At 52.1% G+C, this 22,345-nt stretch overlaps 1 protein-coding gene across 2 annotated transcripts in view; it reads left to right on the forward strand.

Moving 5' to 3' along the window:
• The window catches only part of PPA2 (inorganic pyrophosphatase 2), a 114,779-nt gene extending 103,299 nt beyond the window's left edge, over positions 1-11,480 (forward strand). For both annotated transcript variants that reach the window (XM_029076819.1, XM_029076820.1), the window contains 2 exons: positions 9,439-9,478; positions 10,794-11,480. In XM_029076819.1, coding sequence (XP_028932652.1) covers positions 9,439-9,478; positions 10,794-10,822 — 69 coding nt within the window. In that variant the 3' untranslated portion in view covers positions 10,823-11,480. The remainder of the gene's footprint in view (positions 1-9,438; positions 9,479-10,793) is intronic.
• Positions 11,481-22,345: the final 10,865 nt, after the last annotated feature.

Here is a 22,345-nt window from a genome sequence, read left to right on the forward strand (position 1 = left end):
CAGAAAACTGCATCAGGCGCTTGGGAGAGCGCGATGCAACCGAGTCGGGAGACACCCTCCCCGCCCACACGGACCTTATAGTCTACGGGGAGAGACAGACCTTAAAATAAATTACAGATGTGTACATAAGTGCCGGGGGGCTGAGGGTGGGGTGAACATCAAGCTCTTTCAGGGTGCCCATCCAAATCGTCGTCGTTTCTCGTCTTTTTCTTTGTTTGCCGTCCTCCGAGGACACCTCCGTCGCCTGGCTCTGACGTTCTCAGTCCTCAGGTGGCTCAGGTTGGGCAATTACCCCGTTGGTGATTTTGTAAAAACGTATCATTTCTTGTCTTTTCTCAGTCCTGACCTGGAGCCCTTTTGCCGTTTCATCTCTCTCGAACAACAGAGATGTCTTCGAGTCCAATTTTTCTAAGAGTATAATTCCTAACTTTCCTTTCTTTTTTTCAAACAAAAATCAATTTATTCTTCTGGGACAGAATTATGAACTTACCCCAGCCGGAGTTGGCCACGGTAACGTTATCCGTCAGCGAGCGTGACACGTCCCCTCACTCCACCGGATAATGCCACCGGATCGCTTTTGGCTCCCGAGTCAAAGCGAGCCATTCATCAGTCACCGTGCAGCCCTTCCAGAAGAACACCAACTGCTACGAAAACGTATCCGACACCGGGGTGCTGTAAACTCCAGTCCGCTCGACGCGATGAGCACGGGTGTTATTTCCCGGGGAGGGGGTCGCTCCGGACCCTCCTCCGGGATAGGCTCCGGGCACCCAGACGACAAAAGGGGCTCTGAGTGTCTGTTTCCAAGGTGCCCTGAATCCCGCACCTGCCCCGTTCAGCTGTGCTAGCTGGCGGTGACCCCCCCCCCCCCCCCGTGCGTGGGATCGCGCTCGCCACTCGCCCCAACGGCAGGAGCAGCTGCTCTCTCTTTCCCTCCCCGTTCTCGGGACAGACGGCTAGCGGGAGGGCCGGAGAGTTAGGCCGGACGCGGAGCCTTGGAAAACCTTTTACGTATTTGCGAAGTCTAAGGAAAAAGGCGACGAGGCCGTTCACCCCGACGGCAGAGGGACGGGGGGTCTCCGTATGTTCAGAAGGCTCGCAAAGAGGAGGAAGGGGATCCGTGGGCAGATAATGAGGGACGACTTCACCACACCCCATCTGAAAACAGACACGCGCAGACCTACCCACTCGCTCCGTGAGTCAAAACCCGCCCACGTTGGCCTGGACCCACACTTTCCAAGTGGTGTTATTTCGAGAGGCGATAAAAAAGCTTAGAGAATGTGGGGAGGAGTGTTTCGGATTAACCGCCCCGCACTCCATCGGCCCGGACGAGCGCGCGCCGACTGTAAGATAGAGACAGGCTGCTAAAACTGCAGAGTAAATAACTGCCAAAATCCCCTATTAGACTGGAAGCGTCGGGCTGCGTAATGTTTTTCGCCTTACGGTAGCTCGCCCCCTTCCTTTCAGTAACGCTCTTTAAGCTGATGAGGAGCCACTCGATCATTCTATTTTTACACCCTCTCCGCCCGCCTCCGAAACGTTTGGCAGCTCCAACAAGAAGCAGCTGCCGGTTTCGAACAGGAAATCTAAACAGGCTAACTCTCCTTCGAACCCACTAATGGGAGCCAAGGGACGGCGAAAGAAGCAACCTTAGTCATGCGTTTCGGTGGAATCGGTGTTACTTCGTTCGGGGACACGTGCGGGTCGTCGGTATTTCCGGACCCGCGTCGAAGCCTCCCCGGGCCCGGGTTTGCTCTTCAAGGGCTGCGTGGGCCAGATGATGCCCACCTCCCTCTGTCTCCTTAGGGCGGCATTAGAGGTCCCACCTGCGATCTGCCCATCTGGGGATTTTTCCACAATTCCCTCACCCAGACTTCTCCCGGAATGGGTTCGTGAAGCCCCGTCTGGGAGGTTGCTCAAGAAAATCCAGACCTCCCTGCCTTGGGCCCTCCTCCCACCCTCTCCCTTCTGCCCTGGGAGGGCGGGGGCCCCCTCACGGACCCTAGAGAGCATCGTCTCCGACTCCTGTCCCTCTGGCCGCAGAGGTTTGAGACCTGAGGGATTCCGCTAAGATGTGGGGGGTGAGGGGTTCGACACGGTCGGGAGTTCGGGCGTCGGGCCTGGCCCTGAGCTTGCGGGAGATCGGGGGTCATGGGAGGGCCCGGTTAGAGAAACAGCGAGCAGGAGGTGAGGACTGTGCTTTTCAGGAAGGAACGTTTGTACCCAATTCATCAAAGTGCTGGAAAAAACGGGAAGTGTGCCCTTTGGTATCGGCACCTCCTTTGTGCCACTGTCTTTTCTTCTCCCCGCTCCTTTCCTTGGTCCATCCGTACACCCTCTGGCCTTCTGGTCTTCCGAAACCCCTACCCAGAAGCAGCGTGGCTCAGTGGCAAGAGCGCGGGCTCGGGAGCCAGAGGCCGCGGGTCCCGTTCCCGGCTCCGCCGCTTGTCCGCTCTGTGGCCTCGTCGCTTCTCCGCGCCTCGGTCACCTCGTCTGTCAAATGGGGATTGAGGCCGCGAGCCCCGTGTGCGACGGGGACTGTGTCCGACTGGATTACCTTGTGTCTGACCCAGAACATTGCTTGGCACGTAGCGAGTGCCTAACAAATACTATTATAATCATTATTATTGGCTTTAAACCGCTCGTTCAGCTCGTCCCCTCCTACGCCGATTTCCTACTGTAACCCAGACCACACACTTCATTCCTCTAATGCCAACTTACTGTATCTCGATCTCATCTGTTGACCCCTTGCCCACATCCTCCCCCTGGCGTGGAACTCCTTCCCCTTCCGTATACGCCAGACCTCCCACTCTCCCCCCCTTCAAAGACTTCGTATCGCAGCGTGGCTCAGTGGAAAGAGCACAGGCTTGGGAGTCAGAGGTCATGGGTTCGAATGCCGCCTCTGCCACTTGTCAGCTGTGTGACTGTGGGCAAGTCACTTCACTTCTCTGTGCCTCAGTTACCTCATCTGTAAATTGGGCATTTAGATTGTGAGCCTCGGTGGGACAACCTGATGACCCTGTATCTACCCCAGCGCTCTGCACATAGCAAGCGCTTAACAAATACCAACCTTGTTGTATTGAAATCACAATGTCTTCAAGGGGCCCCAATTAAGCTGTGTTCTCCCCTACTCCCTCTCCCTTCTGGGTCGCCCTTGCCCTTTGGTTTAGTGATAATAATAATAATAATAATGGCATTTATTAAGCGCTTACTCTGTGCCAAGCACTGTACTAAGCTTTGAGATGGATACAAGCAAAGCGAGTTGGACACGGTCCCTTGTCTGTATCCTTTAAACGCTTGATATTCCCCCCACCGTCAGCCCCCAAGCGCCATGTACCTATCTGTAATTTCTTTTTAGATCCGTCTCCCTCTCTAGCTGCTGTGGGTAGGTAGCACGTCTGCCAATTCTATTGTATTGTACTCTCCTAAGTGCTTCGGACACAGTAAGCCTTCACTAAATGCCATTGATCGATCCTCCGAGGGCGCAGAATAATAATAACGATTATGGCATCTGTTAAGCGCTTACTATGTGTCAAGCACTGGGGGAGAGACAAGGTCATCAGGTTGTCCCACAGAGGGCTCCCGGTCTTAATCCCCGTTTCACAGATGAGGGAACCGAAGCTCAGAGAAGTTCCGTGACCTGGCCTAGGTCACACGGAGGACTAGCGGCGGAGCCGGGATTAGAACCCACGTCCCCCGACTCCCGAGCCCGTGCATTTTCCACCGAGCCACGCTGCTTCTCAATCACCTCAGACATCCTTGGCCATTTTTCTGGCCACTGGTGAGAAGGGCAAGGGTTTTTAGAGCTTTCGGAACTCTCTTTATAAGAAACTGAAGGGGAGGCTCAAGATGGGAGTCTTATGTCCAGCCACAGGCTCCCGGCTCTCGGGACCAACAGCAGACTTGGTTATCTGAAAGGTTTTTGGTTGCTTTTGAGAGAGGAGTGTTTTGGAAAGATGGGGTACGCTGGAGGATGCAGCGGCAGGTCGCACATTCCACGTTTGTATCTAGTACCTTCTTGACGTGCCGGGCGTGTATTCGTAGCGAGGTCAAAAGCGAGATCCTGAAAGTGTCCTTGTGTGGAAGGTTACACCGGTGCTTGTTCCGAGGGAGGGAAAACCTTCCTCCGTACAACCCCTCCGCAGGGTTTCTGATTCGCTTTTATGCGGCTAGGTCCGTACGCTCCTCTGTGTACACTCCCACTCCCTTTTGGACGTGTCTTTATGTGCTGTTGTTCCCCCTACCTGTAATTTATTTTAACAGCCGTCTTCCCAGATAGATTGTAAGCTCCTCCAGGGGAGGGATGGTGTCTGCCAACGCTAATGTTCTCTCCGCAGCACAGAGTAAGCACTCGATAAATACCACTGATTGGGCGTATTATTATTATCATATATTATTGTATCATTACTGTATTATTAGTTGTTTTTTCCTGCACATGTCAAAATGGCCATTTCAGAGGCTGCGCTGAAGACCCCCTCTGAACCGTGGGTTTCGTTAAGCGGCGGCTATGAGCCAAACTCTAGGGTAGATACAAGATAACCAGGTGGAACACGGTTCCTCTCCCTCCTGGGGCTCCCAGTCGAGGAGGGAGGGAGAACGGGGCAATTAATCAGTCGTATTCATCGAGCGCTTACTGTGTGCGGAGCACTGTACTCGGCACTTGGGAAAGTACGGTACGGTAGAATTGGAAAACGCAGGCGGTTCAATCCCCATTTCACAGAAGAGGAAACTGAGGCACAGACCAGTTAACGGTCAAGGTCGCGCACGGCAGACGAGCGGCGGGACGGGGATCGGAACCCGGCTCTCCGGACCATCGGGCCCGTGCTCTCTCCGGTAGGCCACGCGGCTTCTCTAAGAAAAGCCCCACGCGCGTTAGCCAGAAGTTTAAAAATCCTATCGCCCCCCTTATCGGTATCCCATTTATCAGACAATCCGCACCATAGGTCACATTCAAGTGTAAAAGGAGGACTGATTAGAAATGGGAATTCGAAATTATCTCTCCCGGAGTCCGGACACGTCTTACCTGGGCTTCGTTTGCGGCTCCGAGAACAGGGTCGTTTCTGCCTGTTTTTACCCTTGTCCTGCGGACGCCATTTCGTCCACGACCTTGCCCGATTGTCCCCTCCCGCCCCTTCTCTCCCGCTTGACAGTTCTAAATGATCAGGGTAGCGCCGCCGAGGTACGATCTCTTATCCTGAAAAGGCTCTTCGTTACTTCCCGATAACCACAGTGGGCAGCGTCGGGGCCCTTAAATCGTTCTGCCCGCTTTCCTCTGGCCTAATCGAATCAGAGGAGAAGATGGAGGAGTCAGAGTTAATATAGTCTGTTACGAGCTTTCCCTCTATTGTGTCGGTGGTTTAAACGCATTGTTTACTTCACATATATCTAAATTTTTTAAGCGATACCATCTGTGAAACTGTCAAGGACAGCCAAACCTTTACTTGACGCCCCTCCCAAGAATAGCTAATTTGCTTTACAAGGAAGCCAAAAACAACTTTTTTTTTTAATCTTCCCTCCAATTCGAGTCGTTGGAAGACCTCCCAGCGGACCCTATATTCAGCTCGACTTCTGGGTTGCCATCTTAAAATTAAGGAAGGGCCAAAATCCCCGACACCCCTAACCCCCACCTTCCTCACCCCCTAGACTGAGAAGCAGCAGTGCCTAGTGATAATAATAATCATGGTATTTGTTAAGCGCTTACTATGTGCCGAGCACCGTTCTAAGCGCTGGGGTAGGTAATCCCCATTTTACAGATGCGGTAACGGGCACAGAGAAGTTGTGACTCGCCCGAGGTCACACAGCAGACAAGTGGCGGGGTCGGGATTAGAACCCATGACCTCTGACTCCCGAGCCCGTGCTCTTTCCGCTGAGTCGGAGGACCTGGCTTCGAATCCTGACTCGGCCACTTGCCGGCTGCGTGACCTTGATCGAGTCACTTCTCTGTGCCTCAGTTCTCCCATCTGCAAAATGGGGATTCGATATTATCCATTCTCCCACGTGAGCCCCAGGCGGGATCTATCTCGTGTTTACCCCGGCGCTTAGTAGAGCGCTTAGCACGTGGTAAACGCCGTGATCGTTACTGTTGCTGTCGTCATTCCTTGTTGGGTTCCCGGAGAGGCGGTGGCTCACCGGAGGAGGGCCCCGAGATAGTCGCTGAAATCAACTGCCCGGCGTGGGAGAGACCCCCAGTTAGGCCAGTGATTGTCCCCCCCCCCCCGCCCCAACCCCCTGCCGAGTAGGTGAGGGGTCACCCCAGAATCTCCCCCACCCTCCCTGGCATTTCCAGCAAGGATTTAACCGAGCGCTCTCCCTCGTGGCTACAGAGTGATGGGAGCCTGGTGATGGGAGGCGGAGGCGGGGGACGATGATCTTTAGCCCGCCCCGTTAACGGGGAGAATTGACCCCCCCTGGTCATTTTCAGAATGGGCTTTCCCCTTCCCGGTCGTTCCTTTATCCTGTTCAGCGTAAACCTGAACAAATCTCCCCCAGTTTATGAGAGAGCACGGAACCGGAAGTCAGGAGACCCCGGCCTGAGGCCTTCGGCGGGCGGCGTGACCTGGGGCAAGTCACTTAACCTTTCATTCATTCGTTCAATAGTATTTGTTGAGCGGTTACTAGGTGCAGAGGACTGTACTAAGCGCTCGGAATGTACAAATCGGTAACAGATAGAGACGGTCCCTGCCCTTTGACGGGCTCACGGTCTAATCGGGGGAGACAGGAACAGTGGCAATAAATGGAATCAAGACCTCTCTGGACCTCAGTGTCCACCTCCATAAAAAGGGGAGCGGGGAAATGGTGAGCCCCGTGCGGGACAGGGACCGTCCGACGGCCCCCGATCTCACGCGCTTTGTAGCCACCCCGGCCCTTAACACGTCGGGAGCGCTTCGTAAATACCGGTAACCTAATCGGCAGAGGCATTTCCAGAGATTTTGGCTCCTGGGGCAGATTGCAGCTAAGGCAGCTCCCAGTCTAGTTGGCTTCCCAACCTCCAACGTCCTTGATGTGAGACGGGAGGGGAGAGGAGCTACTGAGCGTCTTCCTCCGTCCAGCTAGACTCCCGACGCTCGCTCTGCGACCCTCCAGGATTGCCTGAACCAGCAAATTGCTATTCCTTAGAGCATTTTCAGAGAAGCAGCGGGGCTCAGTGGGAAGAGCCCGGGCTTAGGAGTCAGGGGTCGTGGGTTCTAATCCCGCTTGTCAGCTGTGTGACTTTGGGCAAGTCACTTCACTTCTCTGTGCCTCAGTTACCTCCGTCTGTAAAATGGGGATTGAAACTGTGAGCCCCGTGTGGGACAATCCGATTACCCTGTATCCCCCCAGCGCTTAGAACAGTGCCTGGCACATAGTAAGCGCTTAACAAATACCATAATTACTATTTTTATTAAAATGGGGATAAGGCCGTGAGCCCCACGTGGGACAACCTGATGACCATCCATCTACCCCGGCGCTTAGAACAGCGCTTGGAGCAGAGTGAGCGCTTAACCTTTATTATTATTATTCTCATTATCCTCACCCCACCCCTACTCCCAGAGTACTTATATACATAATTTTGTATACTCTGTTGCTTTCCTGTTTGTAACTTATTGTATTGACTGCCTCCCTCGCTCGACTGTAAGCGCCCGGGAGCAGGGCCACCCCGTTTATCCGATGATAAATATTTATTCATCCCCTCCCGCCTTGATGACTCGGCCTCCTCGCTGTCCTCCCAGCCCCCTGTCTCTCCCCACTCCAGTCCATACTTCGCTCTGCTACCCAGATGATTCTTCTCCAGAAAGTTCAGGCACGTTTGCCCTCTCCTCAAGAACCTCCAGTGCTTGCCCATCCACCTCCACATCCTAAGAGAAACTCCTCACCGTTGGCTATAAAGCAGTGAATCGCCTTGCCCCCTCTTACCTCGCCTCGCTACTCTCCTGCCGCAACCCAGCCCGCACACTTTGCTCCTCCAACGCCGACCTTCTCGCTGTATCTCGTCTTGTCTCGCCCACGTCCTCCCTGCGCCCTGGAACGCCCTCTCTCATTTCGGACAGACGAGTACTCTTCACCCCCCTTCGAAACCTCATTGAAGGCACACCTCCTCCAAGAGGCCTTCCCTGACTAAGCCCTCCTTTCCTCTTCTCCCGCTCCCTTCTGCGTCCCCCTGACTTGCTTTTATTAATGAACTCCTAGCCCCACAGCACTTACGTCCATAAATGTAATTTATTATTTCTATCAATGTCTGTTTCCCCCTCTGAACTGTAGGCCCGTTGTGGACGGGGAGTGTCTCTGTTCACTGTGATATTGTGCCAGATCTTAGTACGGTGCTCTGCACACAGTAAGCGCTCAATAAATCAGACTGACTATTGTAATAATAATAATAATAATGTTGGCATTTGTTAAGCGCTTACTATGTGCAGAGCACTCTTCTAAGCGCTGGGGTAGACACAAGGGAATCAGGATGTCCCGCGTGGGGCTCACGGGCTTCATCCCCGTTTTCCAGATGAGGTAACTGAGGCGCAGAGAAGTGAAGTGACTCGCCCACAGTCACACAGCTGACAAGTGGTGGAGCCGGGATTCGAACCCATGACCTCGGACTCCAAAGCCCACGCTCTTTCCACTGAGCCACGCTCCTTCACTCTCCCAAGGACTTAGTACGGTGTTCTGAGAACCCCAGAAAGTACCACCAGGGCTGCATTTCCAGACTTTTGAGGGCTGCAGTTTTGCCCATTTAGGATTTTGTACCCCCCAGCAGGACCCTTCTCCGTGAGCAGCTGACCCCCCCCCCCCCCCCTTAGTCTCTGCCGATCAGCTATCTCTTCCAGACACAGAAAGAGAGCAGAAGGAAAGAAATGTGTGTTAATGTCTGTCCTTTTTGTGAATTTATTCCGTTCTTGCCCTATTCATGGGGAGTGGTCTACTTGGCTGGAGTCCCGAGTGGAAAAGATAAAGTTTGTCAGAAAGCCATTCTTCCTTGTTTGGTGCTTGCTGAGTCTCTCTCTCTCTCTCTGTCCCTCTCCCTCCCTCTCCCCTTGACTTGCCTTGGCCCACCCACCTCAACAAGTTTCCATCCTCAGAAATAACAAACGCCGACGACCCGCTTTTCTCATAAAGAAACCCTTCAAAACTGTCAGATACTATCCTTTAGTGTCAAGTTTTGACCATTAAAAGGTATGATTGGGAGAACGTTAATAGGGAGATTTACTTAGAACCCTTAAGGTGGCAAGAAGGTATTTTGTCCTCGGTACCATCTTCTTCTTCTTAGTTCTGAAATCTGTTGCCTGCGCTCACGAAGCTCTGGCAAACCAACACTTTGACAGACGTAGGTAAAATCAGTCTGTCGTCCTGCTGCAGGGTTGTGTGGGTTTTCTCCTGTTTGTTGGATGTGTTTGTGCTGAAACAGGTTGGGATGTGAGTTCCTCTCACGGAGCCTTCATTAAAAGCAGGACTGGTGTTTTTATCTCGTAGGCATCTTCTTCAATGGACCAAGATCCCGTTTCCAAAGAAGGTACGATCCGTGTTTATTCCATATGGCCACCGGGACTAAATCGCTTGCATTCGTGGAAACATAATGAAGGCATAAAAATAGAAAAGGCTTTTATATAAACCAAGCGTACCAAACCGTAAAATATTTATATCAATTCCCTAGCCGAGAAAACCTAGTAATATTCCTCTATTTCAGGGAACGGGAAGGAACATATGGTTACCGTTTTCAACCTAGGAAATGTTGTTTTGATTATTCTGGGACTTGTTTTCTCTCCCAACCCCTGCAGCGGCAGCCAGTCGACGACGGTAGTTTTAAAGCGATGCCAAGTTCCTTTGTGCCCCGGAAGTATTCTGGGTTTTTTTTTTGCTTCTCTCCTTCCATTTCTCCCCTTAGTGAACGAGGAGCCTGAGGTGAAGAATCAAAATCCAAGGAAGGTTTTAAAAAAAGGCAAAAGCCATTTTTATGAGAAAATTATCTATGGAAAACAAGAAAAATCTGTAGTGGGTAAAGAGGAGGATATTCTACTTAGAAGATAAGAAAAGAAAAGAAAAGAAAAGAAAAGAAAAGAAAAGAAAAGAAAAGAAAAGAAAAGAAAAGAAAAGAAAGGAAAGAAAGGAAAGAAAGGAAAGAAAGGAAGGAAGAAAGGAAGAAAGGAAGAAAGGAAGAAAGGAAGAAAGAAAGAAAGAAAGAAAAACAACAGTGCAACACAGGGCTAAAACCATGAGTCAGGCTCCAAAATGTTTGCAAAAAAGAACGTATCAACACGATTTTGTGGGAAAGCAAGCTGCTCTCCTTATTTGGTATATTTCCAAAAAGTCGTCCCTCCACGAAACTTTCCCATTTTGGGTATCTGACAGTTGGGTGGAGTTGGCTAATCCTCCCATGTTGATTCTAGAGCTGGTAACCGGAGGGATTTTCGTGGTGGTCAGTAAGTAAATACTCTTACTGTGTGCAGGGCACTGTGCTGAGCATTTGGAAGAGTACCATCCAACAGAGTTGGTAGACATGTTCCCCACCCAGAAGGAGCTTACAGTCTAGAAGGAGAGGTGCACATTCACGCAGATCAATAAATTACAGTCCCATGTGATTGTCTCCAGTGGTGCCATTAAACGAAGCATGGGGATTTGAGCTCTGTGCGAGCACTCACCGCATGACCTGAAACAAAGTTTGAGGAATTCAGAGGGCCCAAGAACTTAGCCTCTGCAGTAGTGGGGAAAGCAGGAACGGTTGAAAAAGGGGAAAGGAGAGCTACCTTTTTCCACTCGCTTGCATGAGCCTAGCCGCTCATTGAAAGCGAAAATATAATTCATACCCTCTGTCTCTTTTTTTGACATAGATGATGGGTGGCACTTTCTCAGCAAGTAATTGAAACGTCTCTTCCTCAAGCCTCCGGTCAGCGGCCCCCTCCCGCCTCCAGCGCTGCCCGTAGGATTTGCCGGCTCCCCGTGAATCGAGAGCGGAGAATCGGATTCTCGGAACTCCACGGCTCGTAAATAAACCCGCGCGTTTTCAGCCACCGCGCTCTCAGCGCTACTTCAGGATGGGCAAGGATCTTCACAGAGCGGTGGCTGATTTCCAGAAAACGTTAAAAACTCTCGGTGCCCGACCATCTCCGACACCAAGAAAGATCTCGGCAGGTTATGGATCGATCAGTGGTCTTTATTGAGCACTTTCCGAGCGCAGAGCACTGCACTGTACCCTGGGGAGTGTCCAGCACAATACCGTCGGGAAACACGGTCACAGGAAACTTACGGTCTAGCGGGGAAGACAGCCATTTGAAATAGGGTGTGAATGTAGAGTGTGGAATTATGTGTGGCTCAAGATATTCATTCAATAGTATTTCATTCAATAGTATTTATTGAGCGCTTACTATGTGCAGAGCACTGTACTGAGCGCTTGGAATGAACAAGTCGGCATAGGATGGTGATAGAGGGTAGGAAGTCATGAGAAGGCACAGTTGGAATTTAGAAAAATCTTGAAGATAGTGGACGGGGCAGACCGAAAAATCGACGTTCACCGGATTCCACAGCACTGGGAAGAAGGACTTCCCATCGGGGTTTAAAGGTGGCGGGTTCAGAACCAAACCATCGGGCTTAGCTCTTCCCAGGCCGCGTGGGGAGTCTGTGGGATGCGTTTCCATGGAAAGTCTACTGGTAGACGCATTAAAGGGCCTTCGGTAGATATTGAGAGGGAAACAGTATGGCCTAGTGGATGGAGCAGGGCTCCACCATTTGTCTGCTGTGGGATCTTGGTCAAGTCACTTACCTTCTCTGCACCCCAGTTATTTCATCTATAAAATGGGGATTAAGAATGAGCCTCAGCTCTTAATACAGTGCCTGGCACATAGTGCTTCGTTAATACCATTTTTTTTTTTAAAAAAAAAAAAAGCATAACAAAGGAAAGGTACCGGAGATACCACTAGACCGTAACTCCCTGCAGGTAGGGAATGTGCCTACCAACTCTGTTGTATTTGTAATAATTATTATTATTATAGTACTTTAAGTGCTTACTATGTTCCAGGCACCGTTTTAAGTGCTGGGGCGGATACAAGCAAATCGGGTTGTACACAGTCCCTGTCCCACATGGGGCTCACCGTCGTAATCCCCATTTTACAGATGGGGGAACTGAGACTCAGAGAAGTGAGGCGCCCTGCCCGAGGTCACAGAGCAGACGTGGCGGAATCGGGATTAGAACCTAGTTCCTTCTGACTCTACTGTCCCAAGCGCTTAGTACGGCGCTCTGTACACAAGTGCTCAATAAATGCGATCGATTGAGATGGAGTTCTGAGGCACACGTCTTCCGATTTGAAAAGAGCGGGTAGAGGTCTTTGTCGTTATGAAAGTGATGGAGAGGGGATCCAGATTGATAACTGGAGCAGACTGATTTGGAGCTAAGAGACAACAGTATAGTGATATTTGAAAGAAGCATCAGTATCTAGTATATTAGGAGGAGGGATATGCGAATGAGGAACCCAAATACACTTCTATTGTTTAAAAAGATGAACCTGAGAAATAAATGATGATCAGTAGTATTTACTGACCGCCTGCTGTGTACAGAACACCGTACCGAGTCTCCTTTTGTCGTGGGCTGCCGAGTCGTTCCCAACCCATAGGGACTCATTCATTCATTCAATGGTATTCACTGAGCACGTACCATGAGCAGAGCACTGTACTAAGCGCTCGGAATGGACAATTCGGCAACAGACAGAGACGATCCCTGCCCATTGGCGGGCTCACAGTCTGATCGGGGGAGACAGACGGACAAAAACAAGACGACTTAATCACGATAAATAGAATGAAGGGGATGTACGCCTCATCAACGAAATAAATAGGGTAATAATAATGTAGACATGGACACATCTCTCCCAGAATGCCCCACTGCCATCTGCTATTGTCCTGGTAGCGGATCCGTAGAGTTTTCCTGGTAAAAATCCGGAAGCGGTTCACCACTGCCTCCTTCCGTGCAGTGAATTTGAGTCTCCGCCCTCGACTCTCTCCCGTGCCGCTGCTGCCCAGCTCCGGTGAGTTTTGACTCGTAGCAGACGGCCTTCCACCCGCCAGCCACCGCCCAAGCTAGGAGTGGAATCGGTAGGCCTCTGCTTGACTCTCCTTCCCGTAGCCGAGGCTGGTAGAGGACTGGAAACTCTCCGGGCGTGATCACGAGAGGGGGGGTAGAAGTACAGTAGAGGTAAAAGGCATAATCCCTCCTCTCACGGAGCATGAAATCTCACCGTTAGGCTAGTGTTGGGGGAACCAAGAGTATAAGAGAATGTGAAAGTGGAGACGACGAGCGAAACACGTTCGCATTCAAGAGAATGCGGCGGCGTTTCACGAACTGATTTCATCACCTCTTCACGCTGTTCCCGCGAGGTGGAGATTTTCGCGGTATCCAAATGGAAGGATCCTTTACGAACCTGAGGTCCGCGGCGGGTTATCAGAGGAAAGATTAGGGTTGTTCAAAGATATTTCCGTAACCGTGAGGCTGGGTGTCGAAGAGGACCAAGCATCTTGGTGTCGGTCTGCCCCCCTCGAGTCATTGTTCGTAACTCTCGTTTTCTTCCCATATCGGAGCAGTCCTATTGGTGACGGGTAAGGATTTCTCCTATCCGGAAGCTTTTCTCGGCCGCATTTTGTCCACTACGTCCCCGTAGTTTATTAATGATGATGATGATGATGATGGTATTGGTTAAGCGCTTACTATGCGCCGAGCACTCTTCTAAATGCCGAGGTAGATACAAGGTAATCTGGTTGTCCCACGTGGGGCTCACAGTCTTCGGAGAAGCAGCGTGGCTCGGTGGAAAGAGCCCGGGTTTGGGAGTCAGAGGTCGTGGGTTCTAATCCCGGCTCCGCCGTTTGTCTGCTGTGTGACCTTGGGCAAGTCACTTCACATCTCTGTGCCTCAGTTACCTCATCTGTAAAAATGGGGATTAAAAAAATGTGAGCCCACGTGCGACAATCCGATTACCCTGTATCTACCCCAGCGCTTAGAACAGCGCTCTGCACATAGTAAGCACTTAACAAATACCATAATAATTATTAACCCCCATTTTACAGTTGAGGAGACCGAGGCCCAGAGAAGTGACTTGCCCCAAGTCACAGAGCCGACCGGTGGCGGAGCCGGGATTAGAACCCCTGACCTCTGCCTCCCAAGCCCGTACTCTTGCCGCTAAGCCACGCTGCTTCTCTACGGAAACTGTGTTGGAAGGGACCGTGAAAGGGATTCTACTCCTCAGACGGGACTACACCCAATCCATTCCGGAGAGATGAGAATCTATTTAAACGGAGGAGTCGTAACGCTCTCCTCAGGGACCTTACTTGCTTTTTCCAACTTCTAATGATTTACGTGTCTCTCCTCTGTACCCTCTCCCAGCATTCAGCCTCTCAATCGATCAGTGGTATTTGCGTGGCTCAGTGGAAAGAGCCCGGGCTTGGGAGTCAGAGGTCGATGGGTTCTAATCCCAACTCTGCCACTTATCAGCTGTGTGACTTTGGGCAAGTCACTTAACTTCTCTGTGCCTCAGTTACCTCATCTGGAAACTGGGGATGAAGACTGGGAGCCCCAACTGGGACAACCTGATTACCTTGTATCTACCCAGTGCTTAGGACAGTGCAACATTGTTAAATACCATCATTATTATTAATCATTACTAACGAGCTCAAGGTCTAGCCCGTCCCTTGACTTCTGAGATCCGGAACCCAACCCGGTCGTCCCATTAAGGGTCCCTCCAGTGCTGGATTCACTGCCTCCGTGTTGCCGCTTTTCATCTGGGTATTTTCTAAATACACATATTACGCTTCGGCACCACGGTGAACGTTATCTGGAGTCATAATAATTACAATAATAATAATGTTGGTATTTGTTAAGCGCTTACTACGTGCAAAGCACTGTTCTAAGCGCTGGGGTAGATACAGGGTCATCAGGTTGTCCCACGTGAGGCTCCCAGTCTTCATCCCCATTTTACAGATGAGGTAACTGAGGCACAGAGAAGTGAAGTGACTTGCCCAAGGTCACACAGCTGCCAAGTGGCAGAGCCGGGAGTCGAACCCGTGACCTCTGACTCCCAAGCCCGGGCTCTTTCCACTGAGCCACGCTGCTCCTCTAAGTCATTCATTCGTTCGTTCAATAGTATTTATTGAGCGCTTACCATGTGCAGAGCACTGGAATGGACAATTCGGCAGCAGATAGAGACGATCCCTGCCCATTGACGGGTTTACGGTCTAATCCCAAAGTGCTTCCCATCCAAGGAATAATTTAGGGAGAGAATCGGGTTAGTCATTCTTTTTGGAAGAGACGTGTGTCCGCCAGTATGCCGGGAGGCGTCGGAGCGGTTTGGGCCGGCGCAAGGGGTACGTCCCGGACTCTCGTCTCCCTCCAGGCCCGCCCGTCCCATCCCGTTCCTGGGACAACCTCCCCTCCGAGGGACGGAGGGGGCGGAGGTGGGAGGACTGAGGCGGTTGGATGCTGACGGCGCAAAGAGACTCGCGGGATTCCCCCACATGCGTCTCGTGTGGGCGTCAATGGGTCTGGATTTTCGTGTAATCCCGGGTGTGGCTCGGTGTGGGTCTGCGACTCGGACCGTTTCTGCGTTGGCTACGGATGGTTCTGTGCACCGTGCTGGGACTCCGTGGTGCAGACAATCTTCCGCGTGCCTCGAGCAGCGGGCATCTCCGTGCCACCCAAAGTCATCATAATAATAATCACTGTGGTATTCTCGTTAAGCGCTTACTATGTGCCGGGCACCGTACTAAACCCTGGGCTGGGTCCCAGCAAATCGGGTTGGACCCAGTCCCTGTCCCTCATGGGGCTCACAGTCCTTAATCCCCATTTTCCAGATGAGGTGACCGAGGCCCCGAGAAGTGAAGCGACTCGCCTAAGGCCAAAGAGCGGAGAAGTGGCGCAGCCGGGATTAGAACCCATGACCTGCCTCCCGGGCCCGTGTCCCATCCACGACGCCACGCTGCTTCTCCGCGGCCCCTCACCCGGGGCGGAGGATTCGGGAGCGTTTTCACAAGTGGAGAAGCGAGCTGGAGCTGAAGCGGCGGGGCCTGGTGGCAAGGGACGTGGGCCTGGGAGGCCGGAGACCAGGGTTCTAATCCTGGCTCTGAGGCCTGCTTGCTGCCTGACGCTAGGCCACTCTTTTAACTCTTCCGGTCCTCCGTTTCCTCATCTGTAAAGTGAAGATTAAATACCCGTCCCACCTCCCGCTTAGACTGGGTTATACTGTATCCTCCCCAGTGCGTGGCCTACAGTAAGCGCGTAACGGATGCTAGGTATCATCATCACTGTTAAAACCACAGCACTGATGATCCGCCTCCTCGTGATCTCTCCTCTCAACCCTCCACTGCCCATCCCCGTTACTCCCTCTCTCCGCCTTGCCGCCATCTTCCCTCCCGACGGCCTCCGGCGCCTTGTCGTCCGGCGTGGTCACCCACCTCTCGCCTCCCCGCAACGTGACTCCGCAGGCCATGGTACCCCTCCTCCTTCGTGGGGAAGCCCGTCCCCCACCCCCCGCCCATCCCGGACCTGTTCTTGGCCCGCTCACCTCACTCCCGCTCGCTGTCTCGGACACTTGTTCCCCTTCTGCCCCCTCCCAAGGGGGCCTCGTCTTCTCCCCAGGCAAGGGGGGGGAGTCAGCCTACTCCCCGCCCCTCGGTGTTGCTTTCACTCCAGCCCCCGACCCGAATCTCCCTTCCCCGTCACCCTCCGCTGCGACTGGTCACTGATATCCGCTGCCCTCCTGTTCCCCCTTCTGCACTTCTTGCCGATTTTGACGGTTTTCTCACCTCGCTCTCTCTTCTAACCCCCTGGGAACTAATCCCCGGAGGAACAGCGTGGCCTAGTGGATAGAGTACGGGCCCCGGAGTCGGAAGGACCTGGGTTCTAATCCTGGCTCCGCCATTGAGCAAGTCCCCGTGCCTCAGTTCCCTCATCTATAAAATGGGGATTTTATAACTGTGAAAGCTTCACCTTTCCCGGACTGAGCTTCCCCTTTTCCCTCTGCTCCCTCTGCTCCCTCTCTGCTCCCCTTTCGCCTCCCCTCGGCTAAGCCCCCTTTCCCCCCGCTCCTCCCCCTCTCCCTTCGCCTCCCCCTCAGCACTGTGGTCATTCGGATAGATTTTTCTATTACCCTATTTATTCTGTTAATGAGGTGTCCATCCCCATGATTCTATTTATCGTGATTGAGTTGTCTTGTTTTTGACCGTCTGACTCCCCCGATTAGACTGTGAGCCCGTCAGCGGGCAGGGATTGTGTCTCTCTGTTGCCGTAGTGTACGTTCCGAGCGCTTAGTACAGTGCTCTGCACCTAGTGAGCGCTCGATAAATACTATCGAATGAATGAATGAGTCCCCTGTGGGACATGGGCTGTGTCCAACCGGATTGCCGTGTACCTACCCCAGTGCTCGGAACAGTACCTAGCACGTAGTAAGCACTTAAATATCCAAAAAAACCAGGAACCGCCTAGTTTATGATCAGACTGACCCCCCACTAAGCCACCCACTCCTCTCCCACCCCAGTACTGCCGACATCTCCCTAAACCCCTCCTCAGACCTGCCCACACACCCACTTGGATCTGATCATCTTAAAACAATGCCTCACCTCTATTCTACATCTGCCATCTCGGTTTCATCTCCACCAGCCTTCTTCCAGACCCGGTACGGTCTGGCTTTTGACCCCTTCACTCCACCAGGGCCGCTTTAAAGCTCACCAGTGATCTCCTCACAGTCAGATTCGAAGAGCTGAACTCTGTCCTGATCCCCGCCGACCTTTCGGTTGCCTTGGACGCTGGACTCCTCCCTCTTCCTTCGCACGCCGCCAGGCCTTGGTTTTGTTGACCTAGTGCAAGCCTGGCTCTCCGTCCTCTCTGGCTACTCCTCGTTGTGGTTCGTTTGCTCCTCTTCGGCCTCTCGTCCTCTGGCTTCGAGTGTTTCGCAAGACTCCGGAGTCCCCTCCTATTCTCACTCTTGGCTCACCCTCTCGGGGAGCTCATCCGCTCACACGGCTACAGCTACCAACTCATCTTCCCTGCAGGCCCTCATTTCCTCTCGCTTCCAGGATATCTCCACTTGGTTGTCCCCCTGGACAGCGCAAACCCAATGCGTCCGAAATAGAACTCCTGATCTTCCCTCCTAAACCTAATTTTACCACTGATCTTCCCAATTCCGCCCACCGTCCTCCCTTCCCAGAAGCCCACATCCTCCAGGTCCTCCTCAACTCCTCGCTGTTTTTCAACTCTCCCATTCAGTCTACGGGCAATTCCCGCCAGTTCTTCCAACGTGACATCTCTCAGATCCACTCCTCCACCCAGTTACCACCTCGGGACAAGCTCTAGACGCATCGCGGCCAGACTGTCATATCAGTCTCCTTGCCGGCCTCCCTGCCGCCGGCCTCTCCGCTCTCCAATCCGCACTCGAATATCCGACCGTGTCTGGGAATATCATTTGGCCCATATCTCCACTCCTCGAAAAGCCCGTCAATGGGCAGGGACCGTATCTGTTGCCGATTCGTACGTTCCAAGCGCTTAGGACAGTGCACATAGTAAGCGCTCAATAAATACTATTGAATTCCCAGGTCCCTCCGCATCAGACGGATAGAACACGGGCCCGGGAGTCAGAAGGACGTGGGTTCTAATCCCGGCTCTGCCGCGTACCTGCCGCGTGACCTAGGGCAAGTCGCTTCGCTTCTCCGGGCCTCAGTTTCCTCACCTGTTAAATGGGGCTTCAGTAGCTGTTCCCCCTCCTACTTGAGCCTCACATGGGACCTGAGGATCGTGTATCTACCCCAGCCCTCGGTTGAGTGCTCGGCACCCAGTAAACACTTAACGAGCCTTGTCTTATGCTGCGGAGTCGTCTCCGACCCACAGCGACACCATGGACACATCCCTCCCAGGAAGCCCCACCTCCGTCTGCAGTCGTTCTGGTGGTGGATCTACAGAGTTTTCTCGGTAAAGATACGGAAGTGGTTTACCAGTGCCTCCTTCCACGCCGTCAACTTGAGTCTCCGCCCTCGACTCTCTCCCGTGTCGCTGCTGCCCAGAACACGTGAGTTTTGACTTGTAGCCGATGGCCTTCCCCTCGCCAGCCATGGCCAAGCTAGGAATGGAATGGACAGGCCTCTGCTTGACCCTCCCTCCCGTAGTCAAGACTGATAGAGGACTGGAAACTCTCCAGGTGCGACCCTGAGAGGATATCTAACACGTACCGTAATTATTATTATTAGTATCGAACAGAAACCCGTCCTTGGTAACTTGGGAACTTTAAGTCTTTTGCCAGAAAAAGAGAGGGAGGGGAAAGGAGTGTGTGTCTCTGTGTGGGTATAGCTTTGGTCGTGTGTTTCCTAGATAAAACGAATCGGAAAAATGTCACATCGAAAAGACCGCCAAAGCCCAAGGAGCATGGTTCCCCAAGAAAACTGAAAAGAGATCATTCTATAGTCAATCAGTGGTATTTGTTGAGTTCTTATCGGGTGCAGAACACTGTACTGGGTGCTTGAAAAAGTATAATAAAATAGATTAGGGAGATAAGACCCTCTGCCCACAAGGAGCTTACAGTCTAGAGGGAGAGAGACATTAAAATAAATTACAGATAAGGGGAAATGACAGAGTAAAAGGCTGAGAAGGTAAGTGCTGTGGGGCTGGGGGTGGGGTGAATATCAAGTGCTTATTCATTCATTCAATAGTATTTATTGAGCCCTTACTATGTGCGGAGAGCACTGTACTAAGCGCTTGGCTTAAGAGGGACAGATCTGTAAAATGGGGATTCAGTTCCTGTACTTAGACTGTGAGCCTCATGTGGGACAGGGAGTATATCCTACCTGATTAACTTGTACCCAACACAATGTTTAGAACAGTGCTCGGCACACAGTAAGTGCTTAACAGATGCAATTATTATGTTCTTGATTATCATTACCCAAGTGCATAGAGAAGGAGCGTGGCTTAGTGGAAAGAGCACGGGCTTGGCAGTCAGAGGATGTGGGTTCAAATCCCCGCTCCGCCACTCGTCTGCTGTGTGACCTTGGGCCTTTAACTTCGCTGTGCCTCAGTTCCCTCATCTGTAAAATGGGGGTGAAGACTGTGAGCCCCAAGTGGGACAACCTGATCCCCTTGTATCCACCCTAGCGCTTAGAACAGTGCTTGGCCACATATAAAGCGCTTCACAAATACCATGATTATTATCATTATAGGCATAGCGGAGGGTGGGTCGGGGAAATGGGGGCTTAGTCGGGGAAGGCTTTGGATGAGATGTGATTTTAGGAGGGTTTTGAAGCGGTGGGGGAGAGTGGCAGTCTGTTGGAAATGAAGGGGGAGGGAGTTCCAGGCCAAACGCAAGCATGTACTGAGCCCTGAACACTCTCTTCATGACCTGTGAATGATCCCAAGCGGAAGAGCGAATCACCAAACGCCAGGAGTTGAAAGGAGCGTCCCCTCTGCCCCTTGGGTCCAGTGAGGTTCTGTCGGACGGACCCGATGGGGTCTGACGGGGTTCCGAGTGAGAGCCGCGAAGAGAACGGCCTCCTGCAGAAGACAGCACGTGACGGCCAGTTACGAATTCACCATCCTCTCTCATCTTCACATATTTAGGAGGAAATAACTTGTACTGAAAATGTTATTTTCACGGGCACGCAAGGGGTGATGTTTGGATTAGTTTTAATGGGGTCAAAGACCTAGGCACTACATTCCAAAGCAGCAACTCAGCTAAAATAAAGAGGGGGGAGTCCTCTGCCTTCTTTGAGACGGACGCAAACACACACGCACACGTCAGTTAAACACCAAACCCCCAAATCAGATGAGTTCTTCTTGGAAAAAGGACATTGAATACCTAAGTGCAATAAATACTTATCTTTCCAGGAAACAAATAGCGATCTGATTCAGGGTTTCATTTTGTAACGGAGAATTGTTTCCTCGGGACTCCGCTGGTGACTGCTCCTTTGTTCGAGAGTCACCCTGGGCTCGCACAGAGCAGCCTTTCTCCCTGCCCCGCTCCGCGCTGACGCCACCCAGATAATATCCTCCTCATTGGAGGGAGCAGGCGGCTCTTACTGCCTCAACAACTGTTCGGAGCTGACCTGACTCGGCCCTAATGCTCCCACCTGTTAGCTCTGGATTGGAAACTGGCCCTTTGACGTCCAGGTCCCGCCTGTCAAGAAAGAAAAGTCCGGGGAAAAGGTAAACTTTATTGGTCGTGCACTTTCTTCCCACCACGGGAAAAAAAAGTTCCTCTACAAACAGATGTTCACGGAGGGAGAAAGACAGGGTCTAATGGGGCGATGGGATTTCTGCTTCACATGCCTGAAGTTCTTTCAAATCATCAACCTTTGCTCCGGGGTATCCCGCACTGACCGTCATTTTAGTCATAGGACCCTCACACGTGCTCGGCTGCACTGGACTGAGGCAATCACGAGAATGTCTCATTTCATCACATGAACACGTGCCCGGCAGTCCTCCCTTAGCGACTCCTCTTCTAGGAGAACCCTCGGCCGACTTCTACCTGCCAATATTGCTCCACATGAAGCGTGCGACTTCAATTACGAACCCTATTGACAGGGAAGGATCCCAGGAAATGCCTGGAAAGAGGTGGCAGAATTCCCCGGAATTTACAAAATAGCCGTAGGAGTAATAGTATTTATTGAGTACCCACTGAGGCCAGTGCACTTGAGAGATAAAGCAAAGAAGTGACATTCCCTTGCCCACAAGAAGGTTACACTCTAACGGGTCGTCAGACATTAAAATATCGACAGAGTCAAAATAATGACTCGAATCTTGTTCTTGTCGTTGTCTTATGCTGTCGAGTCCGGGGTCCGAACCACGGCGACGCCACAGACGCGTCTCTCCCGGAACGCCCCGCTCCCATCGTTCTGGTGGTGGTTCCATAGAGTTTTCTCGTAAAAATGGGGAAGCAGTTTACCATCGCCTCATTCCGCACGGTAGACGAGTCTCCGTCCTCGACTCTCTCCCGTGCTGCCGCTGCCCAACACGGGTGAGTTTTGACTCGGAGCAGTTGGTCTTCCACTCGCTAGCCACGGGCCAAGCCAGGGATGGAATTGCTAGGCCTCTGCTTGCCTCTCCCTTCTGTAGTCGTGACTGGTGGAGGACTGGAAACTCTCCAGGTGTGACCCTGAGCGGGGAGACTCGAATCTTCAACAGAATAAATGTATATAGCAGAGAACTGTGGACGGGTAAGAGGAACAACATTTTAAGCTCACCTGCCATTGGTTAGGGCCACTGAGCCAGCCTGAAAGTCCTTCAGGGCAAAGATTGGGTTGAACTCTTCCAAGCATTTAGTACAGGGCTCTGCGTGCAGGAAGAGCTCAATAAATGCTCTGATTAATCTGATTAATCAGAGAAGCAGTGTGGCCCAGTGGCTAGACCCCCGACCTGGGAGTCAGAAGGACC

This window comes from Ornithorhynchus anatinus, chromosome 12, assembly GCF_004115215.2.
Source record: "Ornithorhynchus anatinus isolate Pmale09 chromosome 12, mOrnAna1.pri.v4, whole genome shotgun sequence".
Classification (NCBI taxonomy): Eukaryota; Metazoa; Chordata; class Mammalia; order Monotremata; family Ornithorhynchidae; genus Ornithorhynchus; species Ornithorhynchus anatinus.